Genomic DNA, 20,187 nt, shown 5'->3' on the forward strand with positions numbered 1-20,187 from the left:
AAGCGTCCGATAAAGGGAACTACACTGCAATGCTAGGCCTCGGGTCAGATTTGAGGTTCCCGAGGTCGCAGAAAAAAACTCAGACCATCACGAAGATCGGCTCGTCGCCGCGATCGCAGAGGTGTTGGGCCCATCCCGAACAGACTTACGATCGTCGGCGTAGGCGCGCGTGAACGTCAAACTTTGCTTCACTGGAACGCCACGACGGTGAGGCCTTCCGGGCTGATTTTCGGATATGTTATAGAGCTCCCGGAGACGCACGCATGGATCTATAGAACGTCCTCGGGCGACCTTTCTAGGAGGTGCGGTCTCGTTTCAAATTTTCAGCCAGGACACTGTTAGAGTCTATGGGTCTATGACGTGTCTGCATGCACAGAGCCAAAGTGAAGGACGTTTTGTACGACTGTCGGAGGCGTACGTCCGAGACACCTAACCGTTCGTCTCGGCTGGCTCTCCGACATATCCGAACGTCGGACCGTGATGTTTTATCGTTGGCGCGTTGTCGCGCGTCAAAGTCGGCAATTTGTAGGCGTTCGTTCAAGGCTACCGCCGCGGCCGTATGTCCGTTTGGCCCGAAACCTATACGGCTACGATCGGGGCCGCGACCCGGCCGCGGTGATGGTCTCGGATTTGTTCTGCGACTTTCGCGTCAAAGTCGCAAATTTCGATGCTTTCGTGCAGGGCTACTGTCGCGACCGTATGTCCGTTTGGCCCAAACCCTATACGGCTGCGATCGGGGCCGCGACCCGGTTGCAGTGATGGTCTCGGATTTGTTCTGTCGAATTTCGCGACTATTCTCGCTAACTTAGGCCTTACTTTGTGGGAGCAGTTTATGCTAATGAAGGGCGTGGTTCCGGCTACTTTGTGGGTGTGGGTTATGCAAATTTGATGGGCGTGGTTTCGGCTACTTTGTGGGTGTGGTATATGCAAATTAGTGGGTGTCGCTTATGTAAATTAGTGGGTGTCACCCCGCCTACTTTGTGGGAGTGGTTTATGCAAATGAAGGTTGTGGTTCCTGCTACTTTGTGGGTGTGGGCTATGCAAATTAGTTGGTGTCGCTTGTGCAAATGAGTGGGTGTCGCCCGCCTACATTGTTGGAGCGGTTTATGCAAATGAAGGGCGTGTTTCGGCTACTTTGTGGGATTGGCTTATGCAAATGATGGGGAGTGGTATGCAAATGAAGGTGCGTGGTATGCAAATGAAGGGGCATGGTATGCAAATTAAGGGGAGTGGTATGCAAATGAAGGGGCATGGTATGCAAATGAAGGGGCATGGTTCCGGCTACTTTGTGGGATTAGTTTATGCAAATGAAGGTGCGTGGTATGCAAATGAAGGGGAGTGGTATGCAAATGAAGGGGAGTGGTATGCAAATGAAGGGGAGTGGTATGCAAATGAAGGGACATGGTTCCGGCTACTTTGTGGGATTAATTTATGCAAATGAAGGTGCGTGGTATGCAAATGAAGGGAAGTGGTATGCAAATGAAGGGGAGTGGTATGCAAATGAAGGGACATGGTTCCGGCTACTTTGTGGGATTAATTTATGCAAATGAAGGTGCGTGGTATGCAAATGAAGGGGAGTGGTATGCAAATGAAGGGGAGTGGTATGCAAATGAAGGGAAATGGTTCCGGCTACTTTGTGGGATTAGTTTATGCAAATGAAGGTGCGTGGTATGCAAATGAAGGGGAGTGGTATGCAAATGAAGGGGAGTGGTATGCAAATGAAGGGGAGTGGTATGCAAATGAAGGGACATGGTTCCGGCTACTTTGTGGGATTAGTTTATGCAAATGAAGGTGCGTGGTATGCAAATGAAGGGGAGTGGTATGCAAATGAAGGGCATGTTTGGCATGCAAATGAAGGTGCGTGGTATGCAAATGAAGGTGCGTGGTATGCAAATGAAGGGGAGTGGTATGCAAATGAAGGTGCGTGGTATGCAAATGAAGGGGAGTGGTATGCAAATGAAGGGGCATGGTTCCGGCTACTTTGTGGGATTAGCTTATGCAAATGAAGGTGCGTGGCATGCAAATGAAGGTGCGTGGTATGCAAATGAAGGTGCGTGGTATGCAAATGAAGGGGAGTGGTATGCAAATGAAGGGGCGTGGCATGCAAATGAAGGGGAGTGGTATGCAAATAAAGGGGCATGGTTCCGGCTACGTTGTGGGATTAGCTTATGCAAGTGAAGGTTCGTGGTATGCAAATGAAGGGGAGTGGTATGCAAATGAAGGTGCGTCGTATGCAAATGAAGGTGCGTGGTATGCAAATGAAGGGGACTGGCATGCAAATGAAGGGCGTGTTTTGGTTACTTTGTGGGATTGGCTTGTGCAAATGAAGGGGTGTGGTATGCAAATAAAGGGGCGTGGTATGCAAATGAAGGGGAGTGGTATGCAAATGAAGGGCGTGGTTCCGGCTACTTTGTGGGAGCGGTTCATGCAAATGAAGGGGTGTGGTTCCCGCTACTTTGTGGGAGTGGGTTATGAAAATTTGAAGGGCGTTGTTTCGGCTACTTTGTGGGTGTGGGCTATGCAAATTAGTGGGTGTCGCTTATGCAAATTAGTGGGTGTCACCACGCCCTTCATTTGCATACCACGCACCTTCATGTGCATACCACGCACCTTCACTTGCATACCACTCCCCTTCATTTGCATACCATGCCCCTTCATTTGCATACCACTCCCCTTCATTTGCATGCCACGCACCTTCATTTGCATAAGCCAATCCCACAAAGTAGCAGAAACATGCCCTTCATTTGCATACCACTCCCCTTCATTTGCATACCATGACCCTTCATTTGCATACCACGCACCTTCATTTGCATACCACTCCCCTTCATTTGCATACCACGCACCTTCATTTGCATACCACGCACCTTCATTTGCATAAACTAATCCCAAAGTAGCCGGAACCATGCCCTTCATTTGCATACCACTCCCCTTCATTTGCATACAACGCCCCTTAATTTGCATACCACACCCCTTCATTTGCATAAACTAATCCCACAAAGTAGCCGGAACCATGCCCCTTCATTTGCATACCTCTCCCCTTCATTTGCATACCAAGACCCTTCATTTGCATATCCCCTTCATTTGCATACCACGCCCTTTCATTTGCATAAACTAATCCCACAAAGTAGCCGAAACACGCCCTTCATTTGCATACTACTCCCCTTCATTTGCATACCACACACCTTCATTTGCATATCCCCTTCATTTGCATACCACGCCCTTTCATTTGCATAAGATAATCCCACAAAGTAGCCGAAACACGCCCTTCATTTGCATACTACTCCCCTTCATTTGCATACCACACCCCTTCATTTGCATATCCCCTTCATTTGCATACCACGCCCTTTCATTTGCATAAGCCAATCCCACAAAGTAGCCGAAACACGCCCTTCATTTGCATACCACTCCCCTTCATTTGCATACCAAGACCCTTCATTTGCATATCCCCTTCATTTGCATACCACGCCCTTTCATTTGCATAAACTAATCCCACAAAGTAGCCGAAACACGCCCTTCATTTGCATACTACTCCCCTTCATTTGCATACCACACCCCTTCATTTGCATATCCCCTTCATTTGCATACCACGCCCTTTCATTTGCATAAGCCAATCCCACAAAGTAGCCGAAACACACCTTCATTTGCATACTACTCCCCTTCATTTGCATACCACACCCCTTCATTTGCATATCCCCTTCATTTGCATACCACGCCCTTTCATTTGCTTAAGCTAATCCCACAAAGTAGCCGAAACACGCCCTTCATTTGCATACTCCTCCCCTTCATTTGCATACCACACCTTCATTTGCATATCCCCTTCATTTGCATACCAAGACCCTTCATTTGCATATCCCCTTCATTTGCATACCACGCCCTTTCATTTGCATAAGCCAATCCCACAAAGTAGCCGAAACACGCCCTTCATTTGCATACCACTCCCCTTCATTTGCATACCAAGACCCTTCATTTGCATATCCCCTTCATTTGCATACCACGCCCTTTCATTTGCATAAACTAATCCCACAAAGTAGCCGAAACACGCCCTTCATTTGCATACTACTCCCCTTCATTTGCATACCACACACCTTCATTTGCATATCCCCTTCATTTGCATACCACGCCCTTTCATTTGCATAAGATAATCCCACAAAGTAGCCGAAACACGCCCTTCATTTGCATACTACTCCCCTTCATTTGCATACCACACCCCTTCATTTGCATATCCCCTTCATTTGCATACCACGCCCTTTCATTTGCATAAGCCAATCCCACAAAGTAGCCGAAACACACCCTTCATTTGCATACTACTCCCCTTCATTTGCATACCACACCCCTTCATTTGCATATCCCCTTCATTTGCATACCACGCCCTTTCATTTGCTTAAGCTAATCCCACAAAGTAGCCGAAACACGCCCTTCATTTGCATACTCCTCCCCTTCATTTGCATACCACACCTTCATTTGCATATCCCCTTCATTTGCATACCAAGACCCTTCATTTGCATATCCCCTTCATTTGCATACCACGCCCTTTCATTTGCTTAAGCTAATCCCACAAAGTAGCCGAAACACGCCCTTCATTTGCATACTCCTCCCCTTCATTTGCATACCACACCCCTTCATTTGCATATCCCCTTCATTTGCATACCAAGACCCTTCATTTGCATATGCCAATCCCACAAAGTAGCAGAAACATGCCCCTTCATTTGCATACCATACCCCTTCATTTGCATATCCCCTTCATTTGCATACCAAGACCCTTCATTTGCATAAGCCAATCCCACAAAGTAGCAGAAACATGCCCCTTAATTTGCATACCACTCCCCTTCATTTGCATACCATGCCCCTTCATTTGCATACCATGCCCCTTCCTTTGCATACCATGCCCCTTCATTTGCATACCACGCACCTTCATTTGCATACCACGCACCTTCATTTGCATACCACTCCCCTTCATTTGCATACCACTGCCCTTCATTTGCATACCACGCACCTTCATTTGCATACCACTCCCCTTCATTTGCATACCAAGACCCTTCATTTGCATATCCCCTTCATTTGCATACCACGCCCTTTCATTTGCATAAGCCAATCCCACAAAGTAGCCGAAACACACCCTTCATTTGCATACTACTCCCCTTCATTTGCATACCACACCCCTTCATTTGCATATCCCCTTCATTTGCATACCACGCCCTTTCATTTGCTTAAGCTAATCCCACAAAGTAGCCGAAACACGCCCTTCATTTGCATACTCCTCCCCTTCATTTGCATACCACACCTTCATTTGCATATCCCCTTCATTTGCATACCAAGACCCTTCATTTGCATATCCCCTTCATTTGCATACCACGCCCTTTCATTTGCATAATCCCACAAAGTAGCCAAAACACGCCCTTCATTTGCATACTACTCCCCTTCATTTGCATACTACACCCCTTCATTTGCATATCCCCTTCATTTGCATACCACGCCCTTTCATTTGCATAAGCTAATCCCACAAAGTAGCCGAAACACGCCCTTCATTTGCATACTACTCCCCTTCATTTGCATACCACACCCCTTCATTTGCATATCCCCTTCATTTGCATACCAAGACCCTTCATTTGCATATCCCCTTCATTTGCATACCACGCCCTTTCATTTGCATAAGCCAATCCCACAAAGTAGCCGAAACTACGGCCACAAAGGAGGCGGGACGCCGCCCACTAATTCACATAGGCCACGCCCACAAAGCGGACGGGACGACGGCCATCAATAAGCATAAACGACGCCCATGCAATTTGCATAGACCACGCCCACAAAGCAGGCGGAGTTACATAGCGAGTAGGCGTGGCCTAAGACAATGAGAGGTGTGGCCTAACATTACGAGAGGCAGAGTCATTAACGAGAGGGGGTGGAGTTTGTAAGGTGGAGTTTGTAACCAATGTGAGGTGTGTGTGTAGTAGTAGTAGTAGAAGTAGAAGTAATACATACGAGATGATGCCTGATCTTCTGACATCCATATTTGGTTGACTGGATGGCGTTGTCCTCACCTGGAGAGAAATGCCCCCGGAAATATGATTATTTATTAATGAATGAATGAATGTATGTATGTATGTATGTATGTATGTATGTATGTATGTATGTATGTATGTATGTATTCATTCATTCATTCATTCATTCATTCATTCATTCATTCATTCATTCCCTCCCCCGGGAAATAAATAAATAAACAATGCTAATCATCCATCCATGTGTGACAATTGTTTGACACACATCATGTCATGTCATGTCATGTCATGTCTGTCTATAGACAAGAGGAGAGGTGGAGGGGGGGGGGGGGGGGCGCCAAAGCATATTTTAGACTGATTCAGTATTGACCATATTAAGCCAGGTCTCACGGCAGACAGCACTAATATAATAAACAAACGTGAACGGAGCACTGCTGCCAACATAATACACGCATAATGTGGCCATACTGGCATACTCACCATAGCCTGGTCAAGGTTTCCCCCAGGTGGACGTGTCATTTCCAACTATTGCCAGCACATGGAAACTAGGGGCTACTGATATATACTATTCTCTGCCTATCGGGACGTAACTCGGACGGCGCTGAGTCGGGTCTTAAATACATTTCAATTGTACATTTAGGTAATGTGTGATTTATTTGGATTTATCCTTATTATTGTGAAAGATGTCCCCCAAATGTAAATTATTAATGTATTATTATTATTTTAATAATTATTATAAATGTGCAAAAAATATATATATAATTTATTTTACATGATTTCCTCTGATAAGTCCTAGTAGTAAAAAGTAGTAGTAAGGTTGAAATCGTTTTTTTGCAAGTAGAAATTAATCCGGGTTTTACAGGGTTAGTCATTCATTCATTCATTCATTCCCCCCGGAAATAAATAAATAAACACGGCTAATCATCCATCCATGTGTGACAATTGTTTGACACACATCATGTCATGTCATGTCTATCTATAGCAAGAGGTGGAATTGCGTCAGATCTTCTACACAAAGCAAAACAAAAGGGAGCAGTGCACCACCCTGTGGCAACAACTGGCACTGCTGACTGTTACAAGTTGACAGAGTGGATTATCTTCGATTACGTCCGCCAACATACATTCCAATAGTACATTTACTTGACCAAAAGGTAAAGACTGATTTATTTTGATTTATTCATTCTGGATCCTTAGTCCTTGGTCCGAGGTCACGAATCTTGACTGCAGACTTGTTGACTGTCTCGAACCAGCGTCCTCTCACACCATCAGCAACTGCCAGAACCACTGAGCCATCGTGGAATACTCTTAACCATGGATTTGGGGTAATTTTATCTTTTTTCTTTTTTTGGAAGGGAAGACAAAAAAAAGAAAAAGTCTATTTTACCAATGCAAAGGGTGAAATATTGTCATAATGTACGTTGTGTTTGTTTTGGAAAGGAAAAAGTGTTTTAATGTACTTTTTACTGACGTTAGGGTAGAGTTTGTTTTAACAGTACAGGACTCTCTCTCACACACACACCAGAGACTGGCAGCTGACTGGCTCATTCAGGGTTGCCAGGTTGGTGGCTGTCAGGTTGTCTAATGCCTGCTGCATTGTGTGTGTGTGTGTGTGTGTGTGTGTGTGTGTGTGTGTGTGTGTGTGTGTGTGTGTGTGTGTGTGTGTGTGTGTGTGTGTGTGTGTGTGTGTGTGTGTGTGTGTGTGTGTGTGTGTGAACCAGCTACACTGGCATTTAAACACATTCATATTGTAACTGTTGCCACTATAGGTGATATAGTTTGCTTTATTCCTAAAAGGTACAAGTTCATAATGAAGAAGTTCATAATTAAGTCACATTTAAAACATTATTTCATGTATTTGTCTCAAGTTGTTGTTGTAACTGTTGCCACTATAGGGGATATAGTTTGCTTTATTTCTCTAAGACAAAGTTCATAATAAGGTTAAAATAAGTTCATAATTGTTTATTATCTTTCTAAGTGTACAAGTGCATAATTAAGAAGTTCATAGTTAATAGTTACATTCTTCCACTCACAATTTAGGTGGCTTTTTAATGCGGTACTTATTCCTTCATTAAAAAATATGATTGGCACCTCATAAGTGTAAATATAAAATCAAATATAATATAGCCTACAATTGAAACCGCAGTGATTTTATCCTGTGTTCAATGCGTTTCTGCGTGGACTCAGATATCTGTCGTATGGGCAGGGATTTTTTCTAAAACGGAGGACGGAAATACTGACTGATGGCAGCAGCCAGGCGAGCCAGCCTCATTTTAATAATATCATCATTATCTAAACTAGAAATGCCAACTAGCCTACGTATCTCCACACCTCTCTGACTCTATCTCTCCTCTCTCACTTTCTTTGCCCACAACCATTTTTGATGAATTGAAAATGCGTGGGCCCTATTGTAAACAAGTGTAATGCTTTATGGTGTCGTCCACTCACAGTTAACAGTTTTTGTATTGAGTTGTACTTGAAATGTACTGTAATTCTGCAAACTGTTAATACATAAATCAATCAATCAAAAAAGGCCACCCACCCTAGAGTCGGCGGGTTCGGTTCAGCTTTACGTTTCTTCCTAATATAAGAGTAGGCCTATATATAAATATAAGGGGGAGCTTTTTTTCTTTTAAAAAAAAAAAATAGTTACCACTGTCGCAAAATTGCTTGGTCAGTGTGGGGCATAGGTGTGGGGTCTCTGTCGGTCCTTTGCTCTATATCTGGTGGCGCCTTGAGACAACTTGTGATTTAACCCCCTGGATTTAACGCTTTAATACAATTGATGAGCCCGTCTCTGCTGCCATCTAGTGGAACCTAAAGTACAGTAGCTCAACAGACCACCCTAAACACCCCAGCCAAGGCCTATCTCACAGCCCGCTTTCCACGCCCGGTAAATAGTGGTGTCTTTAACATTAGCATTTACACGTTTTTTTCTCTGGAGAATCTAAGTACATTTTCTAATGTAAAAATGTGACAGACCAATATTATTATGAAGCAAACAAGATGGTAAATCAGCTCGAACAGATAGAACAAACCTTACCTTGAGAAAACAAAAGTTGTAGACTTCTTAAATTACCTCTGTTAACATGTAGCGTCTATGGAGTGACGTCACGCTATCACCACTAACCTAAGGGGGCGTATTAAGGGGGGCGGGGAAATTCTGTGAGATAGGCCCATAACAGGTGCGTCGGCGACAAAGCAGCAGACTGCAAACACGTAGAGAAGGAGGGAGACCCGCACACTGTCACTTTCTGGTTCAAGAGCTTTTTATTCATTGTCCAAAATGCAACGATTCGGTCCTTCGACCTTCCTCAGGCATCTGCCTGACACACACACACTAAATATATAAATCAAGTAAACATGTTAAATATCAAAGCAGCACTACGTGTAACTTTCCTCTTTTACCCCGGATTTTAACTTAGTTTCCTGTGCATGTGCTGAGATTTTGACTATTGAGCTAATTAGAGCCGGCCTGCTTGCTCTGGGGATAAATTTAATCTTGACCATACATCAGGTCAAACGTGGCGTCAGATCCTGTGTCTAGGTGAGACATGACCTTTGACCTCATGTCAGATCCTGTGTCTATGTGAGACATGACTTTGACGCAATCTGCAGTATGTCTCAAATTCAATAGAATAGCAGGGAGACAAAATACAACCACCCCAATTGGATAAGTTATATTGTATTATACCACAGGTCGTTTCGAGGAAGCAATCTGATTGGTTGAAACAGCCTTCTAGCCGTGGGTTAAACCAGCACCATTCACCACCTAATCAAAACAAAGAATTCAGCTGCTCTGTTCTCCCAGAGCGCTAGCAAACTCGGTGGCTAGGCTAGCTAGTTTCTTGGGACATTTGTGGTCGTAGTGACTACATCTGTCATTCAAAAAATATATTCTTTCAGCGATTTTCTTAGTTTTAAGGGTAACTGTTGTATTATTGCCACTTCAGTGATGCTTGCGGAACTCGACTTCGTCTCGTTCCTCACCGCATCCCTGTCGTGGCAATAATCACGTTAACGCACACCCTCTCGTGTAATATTGCTTAATTAACATACTCTGCCATACAGATTGGACACACTTACATTTCATTCATTATAAAAAAGTTACAAAGTGAACCTTCAGGCAAGTTTAGGGTATGGAAAATATGTGCTTTTGCTACTACTCCTACAGATCAAAAATGCACAAATCAGTGCATATTATCTCTGACTGGGCCCTGGGACTGGGGTCATATTATCTCTGACTGGGCCCTGCAGGGACTGGGGTCATTTGAGTAACATCCGCTATGACTCCATGGCTGCCTTCCAACGTTTGCAGGCCCTGGGTAGTCAACACAGTCTGGCGGAGATGTGCGCTCCGAGGTTCACACTTTTCTAATAGGCCTATCTCACAGCCCGCTTTCCACGCCCACTTCCGGTAAATAGTGGTGTCTTTAACATGAGCATTTACACGTTTTTTTCTCTGGAGAATCTAAGTACATTTTCTAATGTAAAAATGTGACAGACCAATATTATTATGAAGCAAACAAGATGGTAAATCAGGTCGAACAGATAGAACAAACCTTACCTTGAGAAAACAAAAGTTGTAGACTTCTTAAATTACCTCTGTTAACATGTAGCGTCTATGGAGTGACGTCACGCTATCACCACTAACCCCGAAAGGGGGCGTATTTAGGGGGGCGGGGAAATTCTGTGAGATAGGCTTATTCTGTTAAGGGCCTGTGCTAGATGCTGTATGGCAAATGCTTGCCTTGATTTCATGTTTACATTTTGTTCCCCTTTTCTTCTTAATTTATATTATTAGCGCTACAGTAAACACGTGTGCCTTTGACATGATCCATTTAACTACTTTTAGCAGATGAGCTTCAATGTTTATTTTAATGGAATTATACTCCACTCTGCCCACTTCAGTAACACCTTTGCAACAAGGAGAATACTGTACATAGTTTGTGTTTTTTGTCCTTTTAGTCACAAGAGGGTGCTGTTCCCTAGGTGTTCTATGTTGCTCTATCATGCATGTATCATGTTCTGTAGACACTACACTAGAGTTCTTACAAACAAATGTATCACAACAGGGCTGGTCGGCCGGGGCTCCCATAGGCGGCTGCCTGGGGCAATGTTCAATGTCATTTGCCAGCATGTTTAGGAAAAAGCTAAATAAAAACAAAAATAACCATTAAGTTTGATATAGACCCAGAGATCAGTGTAAGAGACAAAAAACAATCAAGCAAAAAAGAAAACACCTCTGTTTATTTTTTGCTAAACTGTCCAAGACAGAGGGTAAACTTCTTAGACTTGTGATATGAATGACAGTCAGTGAAAGATATTAGAGGAATTATAGACTATAGGGTATGCACGTGACATCATCATAATACCCGGAAGTTACAGTACGCCTACTGAGTGGCAAGAAACTACTTTATGGCCTTGACAGCGCATACATCCAAACAGAAAAGTCCTATCTGATTGCATTAAACAACGTTAAATAACGTTAAACTCACTTTGCCATTCACTTTGTCACTCAATTTGCCACTCACTTTATGCATGCGCATACCCTCTATTAGGAGACAGAAAACAATCCTTTGCGATGTGTAGTTTGTGTAGCATGAACTCAATCCGAATACCATCTCGTGTTTGTGCTTAATGCAAAAGCAAATGTTGGAATTAGTTGGAAAGTACTGTGACTAATGCCCCAGTTTCTTAAAAAAATTAAATAACAAAAAAATAAAAGAACCATTTAATTCTGAGGGACAATCATATTATAGTCAATATGCATTTAAGTCCTTCACCTACACCTCACCAACACTCACATTGACATTAAAAGTACAAATTGTACCCGTTTACATTGTACTGCGGTTCCATGTGAATGACACTTTAAATGGGCTAATACGCCTGATTTGCCATAATATATTACAATTGAGCTCTATAACTTTTATTTTTTTCCAGCTATTTTTTGAGTGGTGCAACCACTCCAAGGAACAGCTTTGCCCCTATGGGACTATGTTTAGAGTACCAATAGGGGGTTCTGTTGCACCACTCACTTCAGACTGGTCTGATTTCATCTATTTTTAGAAATAGTTCATCTTTTACTTAAGGGAGACAACATATATCACAAGTTGTGTGGTCCAGCCCCATGGAGAATGGATATTGTAACTAAAAACAACGTAATAATACTTCCTAAGAGCACGTTTTTATTAGTACATGCATTGCATTCCATATTGCTGGACGATGATGGACAAATGACATCATCTTGCAACAGGCGGTCCCCTTAAAAGATGAACTATTTTGCAAATAATATATTATAATAAGGTGTTTTAAAAAAACATATAAGGCTTATTAGCCAGGGATCCTTTAAAGAAATGTCTTTTTGGCATCGGGACAAGTGCATTATGTTAGAAGGGACACATGCATGCCATCACATAGGGTCATTTAACCTAAAAATTCAGGTCTTTTATTCATAGCTCGTCTACCTTTGAATGTTTTTTAGAATTTTTGCAGATCAATCTGATTTTAGATTTAGACTTCATTCTCTTCACTTTAAAACTGGCCTCTTTATTTGGGCATGTCATTACAGGCAGAAAAAAAAAAGTCATTGTTCTTTTTTCAAAAATAGCAGATCTACCAGCTCACTAGCATCACAATGCGTTGTGAGCTTGTAGATGGGCTATTCTTTTTGCATTTTTTTGCAATCAGGCTTACAGTAAGTGCAGTCACTTTATATTTTGCCAGCGTCTAGTCTGCCATCCCTCAAACAAAGACAACCACCCGGCTCCGTCACCTTCTTCTCGGAGTAGGGAGGAGTCAAGTCTCGTCTTGCCCACCAGGTGAGCCTGACAGAAGGCATGAAGTACTTAGCTTGAAGAGTCCTCCTCAAACCTCCATCTAAGAAATGGCACTGTGACATCACATGACATTCACGTGTGACATCTGTGGTGTCTTAAGGCCTGGTCCACTTTGGTGGAGAACCGGGTTCAGAACCAAATACAGCCAAGATCAGTGATGCGTCATGACATCTTCAGAGAGCTCCATTTCTATCACAGCTTTCCTGTGGAGAGAATTAAACACAGTCTATATTTCACGCGTGCGCGCACACACACACCTCTGACAAAATTTTTTGAGATATGCTTGAGACAAAATCTGTGCACAGACAATTTGGCTCCATCTTAAATCAACCTTAAAATCAGATCACGCAGTCAGAATATGAACATACCCAGGCCTTTTCCCATTGTTTTAGCAGCTGTTCGTGTTCAGTGAGTGCACTCCTCCACTGGTTCAAATCTCTGGATGGAATGCTCTCCTCATCTGTTAATTGATAAGAGGCTTTATGCATATAAAACATACCTAACAATGTCATGTCAGGAGTCATGGCAAAACAGCAAAGGTTCAGGGAAACCAATCATTTATCCTCAATTCAAAGTTGATTGCAGGGGCACTATAGTCTCAAAAATATGGAGGAAAAAGAGTGGAAAAAGAGTTGCAAGAAGTTTAACGATGACTCAAGTCTACTCAAAGATGACAAAAAGTGCTCAAGTGTAAAGCTCTGGGACAATGCGATCAGTGTAACTGATGACTGTAACGTTTGTCTTCGCATTTCACTTTCTCTTAAATAGAATGGTCAAAAACAGGGGTGGTTAACTTTGACGACGGAGAGTGCCACAAATTATTTCCACTCACTCCAGAGGGCCACATTGCATATATATTGTAGCAAAAATAGCCAATCTACAAGCTCAAAATGCGTCGCAGTGTGACGCGTTTTGAGCTTGTAGATCGGCAATTTTTGCTATTATTTGAATTGAAATCCTGAATTATATTTTGCCATTTTTCAATTGGTACAAATGGACCTTTTCACCCAAACCAATCACCGATACAGATTTAGGCATGCTACATCTGTTGATTAATCAGGTGATGATTAATCATCTACCTCCAATAGTGAGGTGCAGATCGACCTCAGAGACGTCACGTCCTACGCTGGCTTCAGCGATACAGTGGTAACGGGCGTCCTTAATCAGAGGCCCCTCCCTGAGCCAGCTGCTCACTAGCGCCTCCCCATGGCCCGTCTGCCGTCGGTGCTCCATGACGGGGCCATCGAGACCTTGTCCGTTTACTAGCCAGTGAATGTGGACGTCACTAGGACCTAAGAGGACAGAATGGGACTTCATGTTTGACCCCTGATTGGTCGACAACTCTGCCAAGACACCCGTCACTCCACAGGGCCAAAAATAGCCGATCTACAAGAAGTTCACAATTGTGAGTGAGCTTGTAAATCTGCTATTTTTGGCGAATCGAGTTGTGTAGAGTGAAGTAAGATCGTACCAAATGTGCTCTTTACAGGTCTGTTTTTTATCAAGTACAGAGGGTTTAAGTAGTACGGAATTTGCAGCTCAACAACACATAATTCACCAGTTATTTATATATTTAAAAAAAGAAACTTACCCTAAAAAGGTTCTCTTTCATTCTAAATGTTTCTATCGTTGTTAATGCCAGTAATAAAAATGATGACGTAACACAACTGAATAAATAGGCACCAGCATTGATAACATTTGAAATCAAGATTTATTTAACCTCCCTAACAGCAATAACCCCAAAATGTTTGAGAATATTATGTACATCTTGAAAGTATTTCCCAATATATACAAATATATTTACATTTGTTTACAGGCAAAGAAAATCCAAGTTACACATTTAACCTACAATATTTCTACAAAAAAAACATCGTTCTTGACACTGCTTGAGAAGTACCTACTTATAAATATCTCATATATCAGGTCAGATTTTCCAGTTATAAAAACAAAATTCAGTACCATGGAACTGAGGCATGTGAGACATGAAACCACATGTCGGAGGTTTTTAGGAAACTCCAATTTATTCAGATTAGCCTCATATACAGTTTAGGTATAGTCCAAATGGGCCTAAAGTTAGGGTACAGTAAAAAGGCAGTTTTGTTGTGAGAAACTTTGCACATGCGCACATACAGTACACACACACACACACACACACACACACACAGCCACACACACACACACACACAAACACACACACACGTGGGGGGGGGGGGGGGGGGGTAAATATCTATGCAGGTTAGGTTGGGGGGGTAGGGAAGTGATGTCAGGTAATATTGTAGCCACATGCACAAAGAGAGAGCGAGAGAGGAAAAGGAGGAGATAGAGAGAGAAGGGTGAAAGAGGGGACATAGAGAGAATGGGAAAAGAGGGGAAGACAGATATAGAGAGGAATAAAAAGAGAAAGCGTGACCGACAGGCAAAAACCAGGCAGTGTGAGTTCCTGAAGAAGGGTTTTGGGTGAGGGGTGAGTCAGTGTCACAGGCACCACTCACCCAAGGCCAGGCAGAAGAGCAGGAAGGCCTCCTGGGCGTGAACCCCCCAGGCCTGATCCTTCAGCAGGGGGGGCAATAGTCTCACCTCTGCCTCCCTCTGGCCCTGCACACCGCCGCCGCGAGGCCCGGCGGAGGAAGAGGTGGCAACGGAAAGAGGAGAGGAGGAGCAAGGGAGGACAGAGGGAGTAGCACTACTTCCAGATGAGGAATGGGAGGAGGAGGAGGATGCACTGGAAGAGGAGGAAACAGCAGCGGAGGCTGTGAGGGGAGAAGGGAGCACATGGCAGGGGAGGGAGGGAGTGATGGAGAAACGGTAAGAACTGAGGAAAGTCGAGGAGGAAAAGGGTTTGACGTGCAAAGCACACAAGGAAGGATAACAAAAAGGTAATTAGAGGTCTGCACAGGAAATGACCCGAGAATAACCATACCCGGTTCCAGACGGACCTTAATGGGTCTCGACCCGACACATACTGGACCCGAAGCAGGCTACATTATACGTACACTGAAATTATATTTTCAGCAAGGCCTTGCAAAAACAATGCTCGTTTCACCGCTGAGACTTGCCTGTCTTGGTTGCATCAAATCTGCAGTAGTGCATTGCAGAGAGTACATTTAGCTGCGGCAATGTTCTTAAATTGCCCTTCGATAATATCCACTACAGATGACGATCCTGGTGGCTTTTGCACACTATATTGTTTCTCTCGTAGTTTGGGTTTAATCTCACTATTATGGAAAATGTCCATGGTGTTCAGGCAACGCACTGCACCTACTTGAGATTGGCTGAGTTTCAATCGGCTGTAAACGTCATTCAAACCAAACAGACAATATGGATTTTAGAATGTAATTATACCGAAGCAGATTAAAGCAGCTCACCAGCTCAGTGGCCTTGTGGTTAGAGTGTCTGCCCTGAGACTGGGAGGTCGGGGTTCAATCCCTGGCCAGGTTATACCAAAGACTCTAAAAATGGGACCCAGTGCCTCCCTGCTTGACACTCAGCATCAAGGGTTGGATTGGGGGTAAGTCCCTGCGACATACTAGCGTCATGTCCAGGGGGGTGTACTTGTACATCAAGCTGCCTCACGCTACAGAAACAGGAGATAGGCTCCTGCCCTATGGGCCTCATGGCTCGGCAAGGCTACTTACTAGATTAAAGCAGATGGGGTCAGAGTCTTACTCGAGACACCGCAGCAATTAAAATAGATCTGACCCGTACCTGAGAGAAAGTAAATATGTTTTACCCTGATCCGCTCCAGTCTCGGGTAGGCCCTCGGGTTTCCGGTTTCGGGTTGACCTGTGTAGACCTCTAGTTCCAATGCCTGATTTAAACAGTACTTGGTTGCGCATCGTGACGATCCACATGCTCGCAACACGTCGCAATGTGCAACACGCTGTAAGCTTGCAGATCAGCCATTTTTGATGTGCGACACTGGTACAAATCAAAAGTATAAAGTACAAATCAAGCCACAATGGGGAACATCATAACTATATACAGTACTGTATGCTATCAATAAAATGAGAATGTTACCACAGATGTGAGATTCATACTTTAACTAATCATGCTCTGGGGGGGAAAATCTAGAATTTAAAGCTGAATTAAATAGAAATTGGAAATGAAAACATGGTAAAAGATTGTTTTCAGGGCTCATTTGAAGACAAAAGAGAAAAAAAGGATAATCGATCAGCGTATTTCTGTACATTAATGGGTTATTGTCAGCCAATAGGGAGGAAGAGTAGTAGAGGTTAATATGGCCCTGGGGGGGCAGAAGTGACTTTGTACCATCAGGGTTTCATAGGGTGAAAAACAAAACAAAAAAAGATTGTGCGACTCTGGTCACATCTACACAGTTCAGACAGTGGTTTGAAATCTTCCAGCATTTTTCCCCATTTTGTGAGTCAAAGTTCCCACCTCCCTCCTACCACCGAGTCCCCTCCCCCCACTGTAGGGTTGATTGGTGCCGTCTAAGCAATAATAGGGTTCTGATTGACAAAACCTTTGTGCGAATATCATCTTCCTCTTCCTCCAGACGTATGATTCGGTAAATCCACCCAATCTCACGTAGGAGAATACAGCATAAAGTCTTCATAAACATACAAATTGCTGTACCGCCGACCAGTTTTGTTCTTTTTCTTCCTTTGTATCTTCGCTGGTCCTATACAGTACCTCAACAGGTGGAACATCCATAGTCCACAGACCACGTACGTCGTACGTGCTAGAGGTGTGAAGATTGTACACAAAGCTAGGTAGTATAATGACAGCGTACTGAGCAAACCTTCCCTGAGAAATTTAACTACATCCACTAGCCCAAATTGCAAAATAATAAAAACAAACTAATAAAATACATGAATTTAACAAAATCACACCCTCCACACCCACCCACCCCAATCTCACACTGTACAAAAAGGTAACATGCATCCAATTTGGAGAACATCAGGGTAACTTACCAATTTGGTAAACAATGTTTCCAATTTGGAAATTTTAAATAGCTTCTTTACTTTTCTTTTCTGCTGGACTATGCACAGAGAGTTACGACATTCATGAGTTGCCTTGATATTAAATACTTTGTAGCCCTTTGCATCAGAAAAGAAATCCAATCTCTGGAGTCTGATGCACGACCTTAAATTTGAAATAAACGTATCCTCATCTGGCACTGTAAATAGTACTATGTACTGTGAGGCAACAATAGCGTAGTATTCCCTAAAGTTTCTGGGTTAAGGGAAATAACAGGCAAATCTATGGTTTCTCGCTAGCAGCAAGGCTCATCGGCATCTGCAAACTCAATCGGTTGAGATTCACAATCTACGTCAAATGGTTTCTCCTTGGATGGACTGTCGTCAGGGAAACTGTGAGAGGGGATCCTTCCGTTTCCACACTCCGGTTCGGTCTCGTACCCGGTGTCGCGCAGCGCACGCAGCTGATTATTTGGGGTGACTTTGCTGCCGTTCTGGGTCGGGCGCTGTTCCGTGAGGTTCAGTTTTTCCGTCACGGCTTGCTCTGTCGTCAGGCCCGACTCACAGGACCGGTACTCGGGCTGGATGGGGTTCTTGTGGCTGCCCAGGAGGGCCGCTCGCAGCCGCAGGCAGGGCGCCGGGAGGTACTGCATGTAGCAGTTGTACGCCAGCGCAGCCAGGAAGAGGAGGAAGAAGAGGAGGAAGAGGGCGAGGAGGGCCGAGCTATTGTTGTACTGCAAAAACTCCGCTGACGGGTCCAGGGTCTCTGGCCGGGGAACGTTGGGATTCGGGGGGAGGTGATTAGGCTGTAACCTGATGGTAGTACTACTGGTGGGTGGGGTTAGTGACAAGTCAGTTTGAGCCGGGGACGTGAAGAGGTTTGTGGCCGAGGGGCTGGGAGGGGCGCGGGCCGAAGTTAGTGGAGGTTTGGCTGTGTTACCGTTACCTTCAGAGGACCGGGGGCTTTCCGTCTCCTTCTGGCCGAGATTGGTTCTGAGGGTGGTCACGGTGCGACCGGCCTGATACGGCGGTCTGGATGGGGCCTCCAGAGATAGAGAGTATCCAGCTTGGAGGTGGCTAAAGTTCTTCCCGGAGGCAGGGCTCCACTCCAGGGACCAGCACTCATAGAGGCCCTGGTCCTCCGGAGCCACGCTGTAGATGAGGAGGCCAGCCTCCCCTATGAGGTGGAAGCGAGAGGCCTCGGTCAGCGCCGAGCCATTGGACTTCCATATCAACTGGGCTAGGTTGGAGCGCACCAGACAGGGCAGCTCAGCAGAACTCCCTGGCTTCACGGTGACATGCTTGTAGTCCTGCACAGACAGGACTGGCACTGGGGGATACACAGGAGGAAAACACCATGTTTTTGAAGGCCGTCATTTCATTTAATCCATTGAGACCTGGAACGCATCCATGTCACGTTAGCGTTTAACCACATTAACCATTAACCCATTTTGGGCGGGAACCCCTTTTGGTGTTTTAAACATTGTTATAATTTAGCTATTGAAAAATAGCAGATCTACAAGCTCATAGCGCGCCACCGAGTGGCGCGCTATGAACTTGTAGATCTGCTATTTTTGAAAAATCGTTAAAATGTGCCTCAAATCTTTCCGAAAATTGTCATGATTTAGAAAACTTTTTTTTTTAAATTTGTCAGGCCTGAATGGGTTAACATATTTAGACCTGAGGCTGATTCTAAAAGAAATCTTCTAATCTAAATCCTAACAGTTTTCTGAAAAACACTGTTATCAGTGGTGCTCAAAACTTTTTCGCTGGCTCATCAGCCATGAGGTGCTGGAATCACAATTAAGTAAAAAAAGTAAAGGGAGTGGCAGCGGTGGCCGAACGGATTGCGGAGCGGTCTTGATACCGGAAGGTCGCCAGTTCGAATCAGCGGTCCGACACGTTAAAATTACCACCGCTGAAGTGCCCTTGAGCAAGGCATTGAACCACTACCATGAAATGTTCTATGAGCAGGGCCTGGCTGGAAACAAGTTCTTGAGCTTAGCCCAGATACCCTGGGTAAATATAGTAACTTTGCTTTGGAGGCTCCGCACACTCAAATCTGTGCACAATCGGATATTTTTATTTATATGATTAAGATAGCAAGCTTTCATTTAGCAAGCTTTTGTCATGCTTTCTTCAGGCATCTCAGGCCGCCGACCCTCCAAAATATTTTGTCCAGACACCCCCAGAAGCAAGGATTTGAGTTAAAGATTTGCACAAATTGTCACGATTTTTCAAAAATAGCAAGTGATGCTATATGAGCTTGTAGATCTGCTATTTTTGAATGGCCAAAGTATAAAGTGGTTAAAATCTGTAAAAATGACACAGATGCTTTCTCCGTCTTAATGGGTTAAGCAACAAAAAAAAAGCTTGTCAATGATGAGTCGAGCCCGACCGATGTAAGAGCTCAAAATT

General features: G+C 44.1%; 1 protein-coding gene across 3 annotated transcripts in view; it reads right to left on the reverse strand.

The window, feature by feature from the left end:
* Positions 1–12,668: 12,668 nt before the first annotated feature.
* LOC306940152 (semaphorin-4D-like) overlaps positions 12,669–20,187 on the reverse strand; it is a 70,319-nt gene continuing 62,800 nt past the window's right edge. For 2 of the 3 annotated variants that reach the window (XM_079525155.1, XM_079525157.1), the window contains one exon: positions 15,564–19,099. In XM_079525155.1, the coding sequence (XP_079381281.1) occupies positions 18,066–19,099 (1,034 nt within the window). In that variant the 3' untranslated portion in view covers positions 15,564–18,065. Of the gene's footprint in view, positions 13,033–13,197; positions 13,290–13,908; positions 14,122–15,321; positions 19,100–20,187 lie in introns of those variants that run through there. The other variant, XM_079525156.1, reaches the window with a different exon arrangement.

Source organism: Electrona antarctica (genome assembly GCF_951216825.1).
Source record: "Electrona antarctica genome assembly, chromosome: 16".
In the NCBI taxonomy this organism is placed as follows: Eukaryota; Metazoa; Chordata; class Actinopteri; order Myctophiformes; family Myctophidae; genus Electrona; species Electrona antarctica.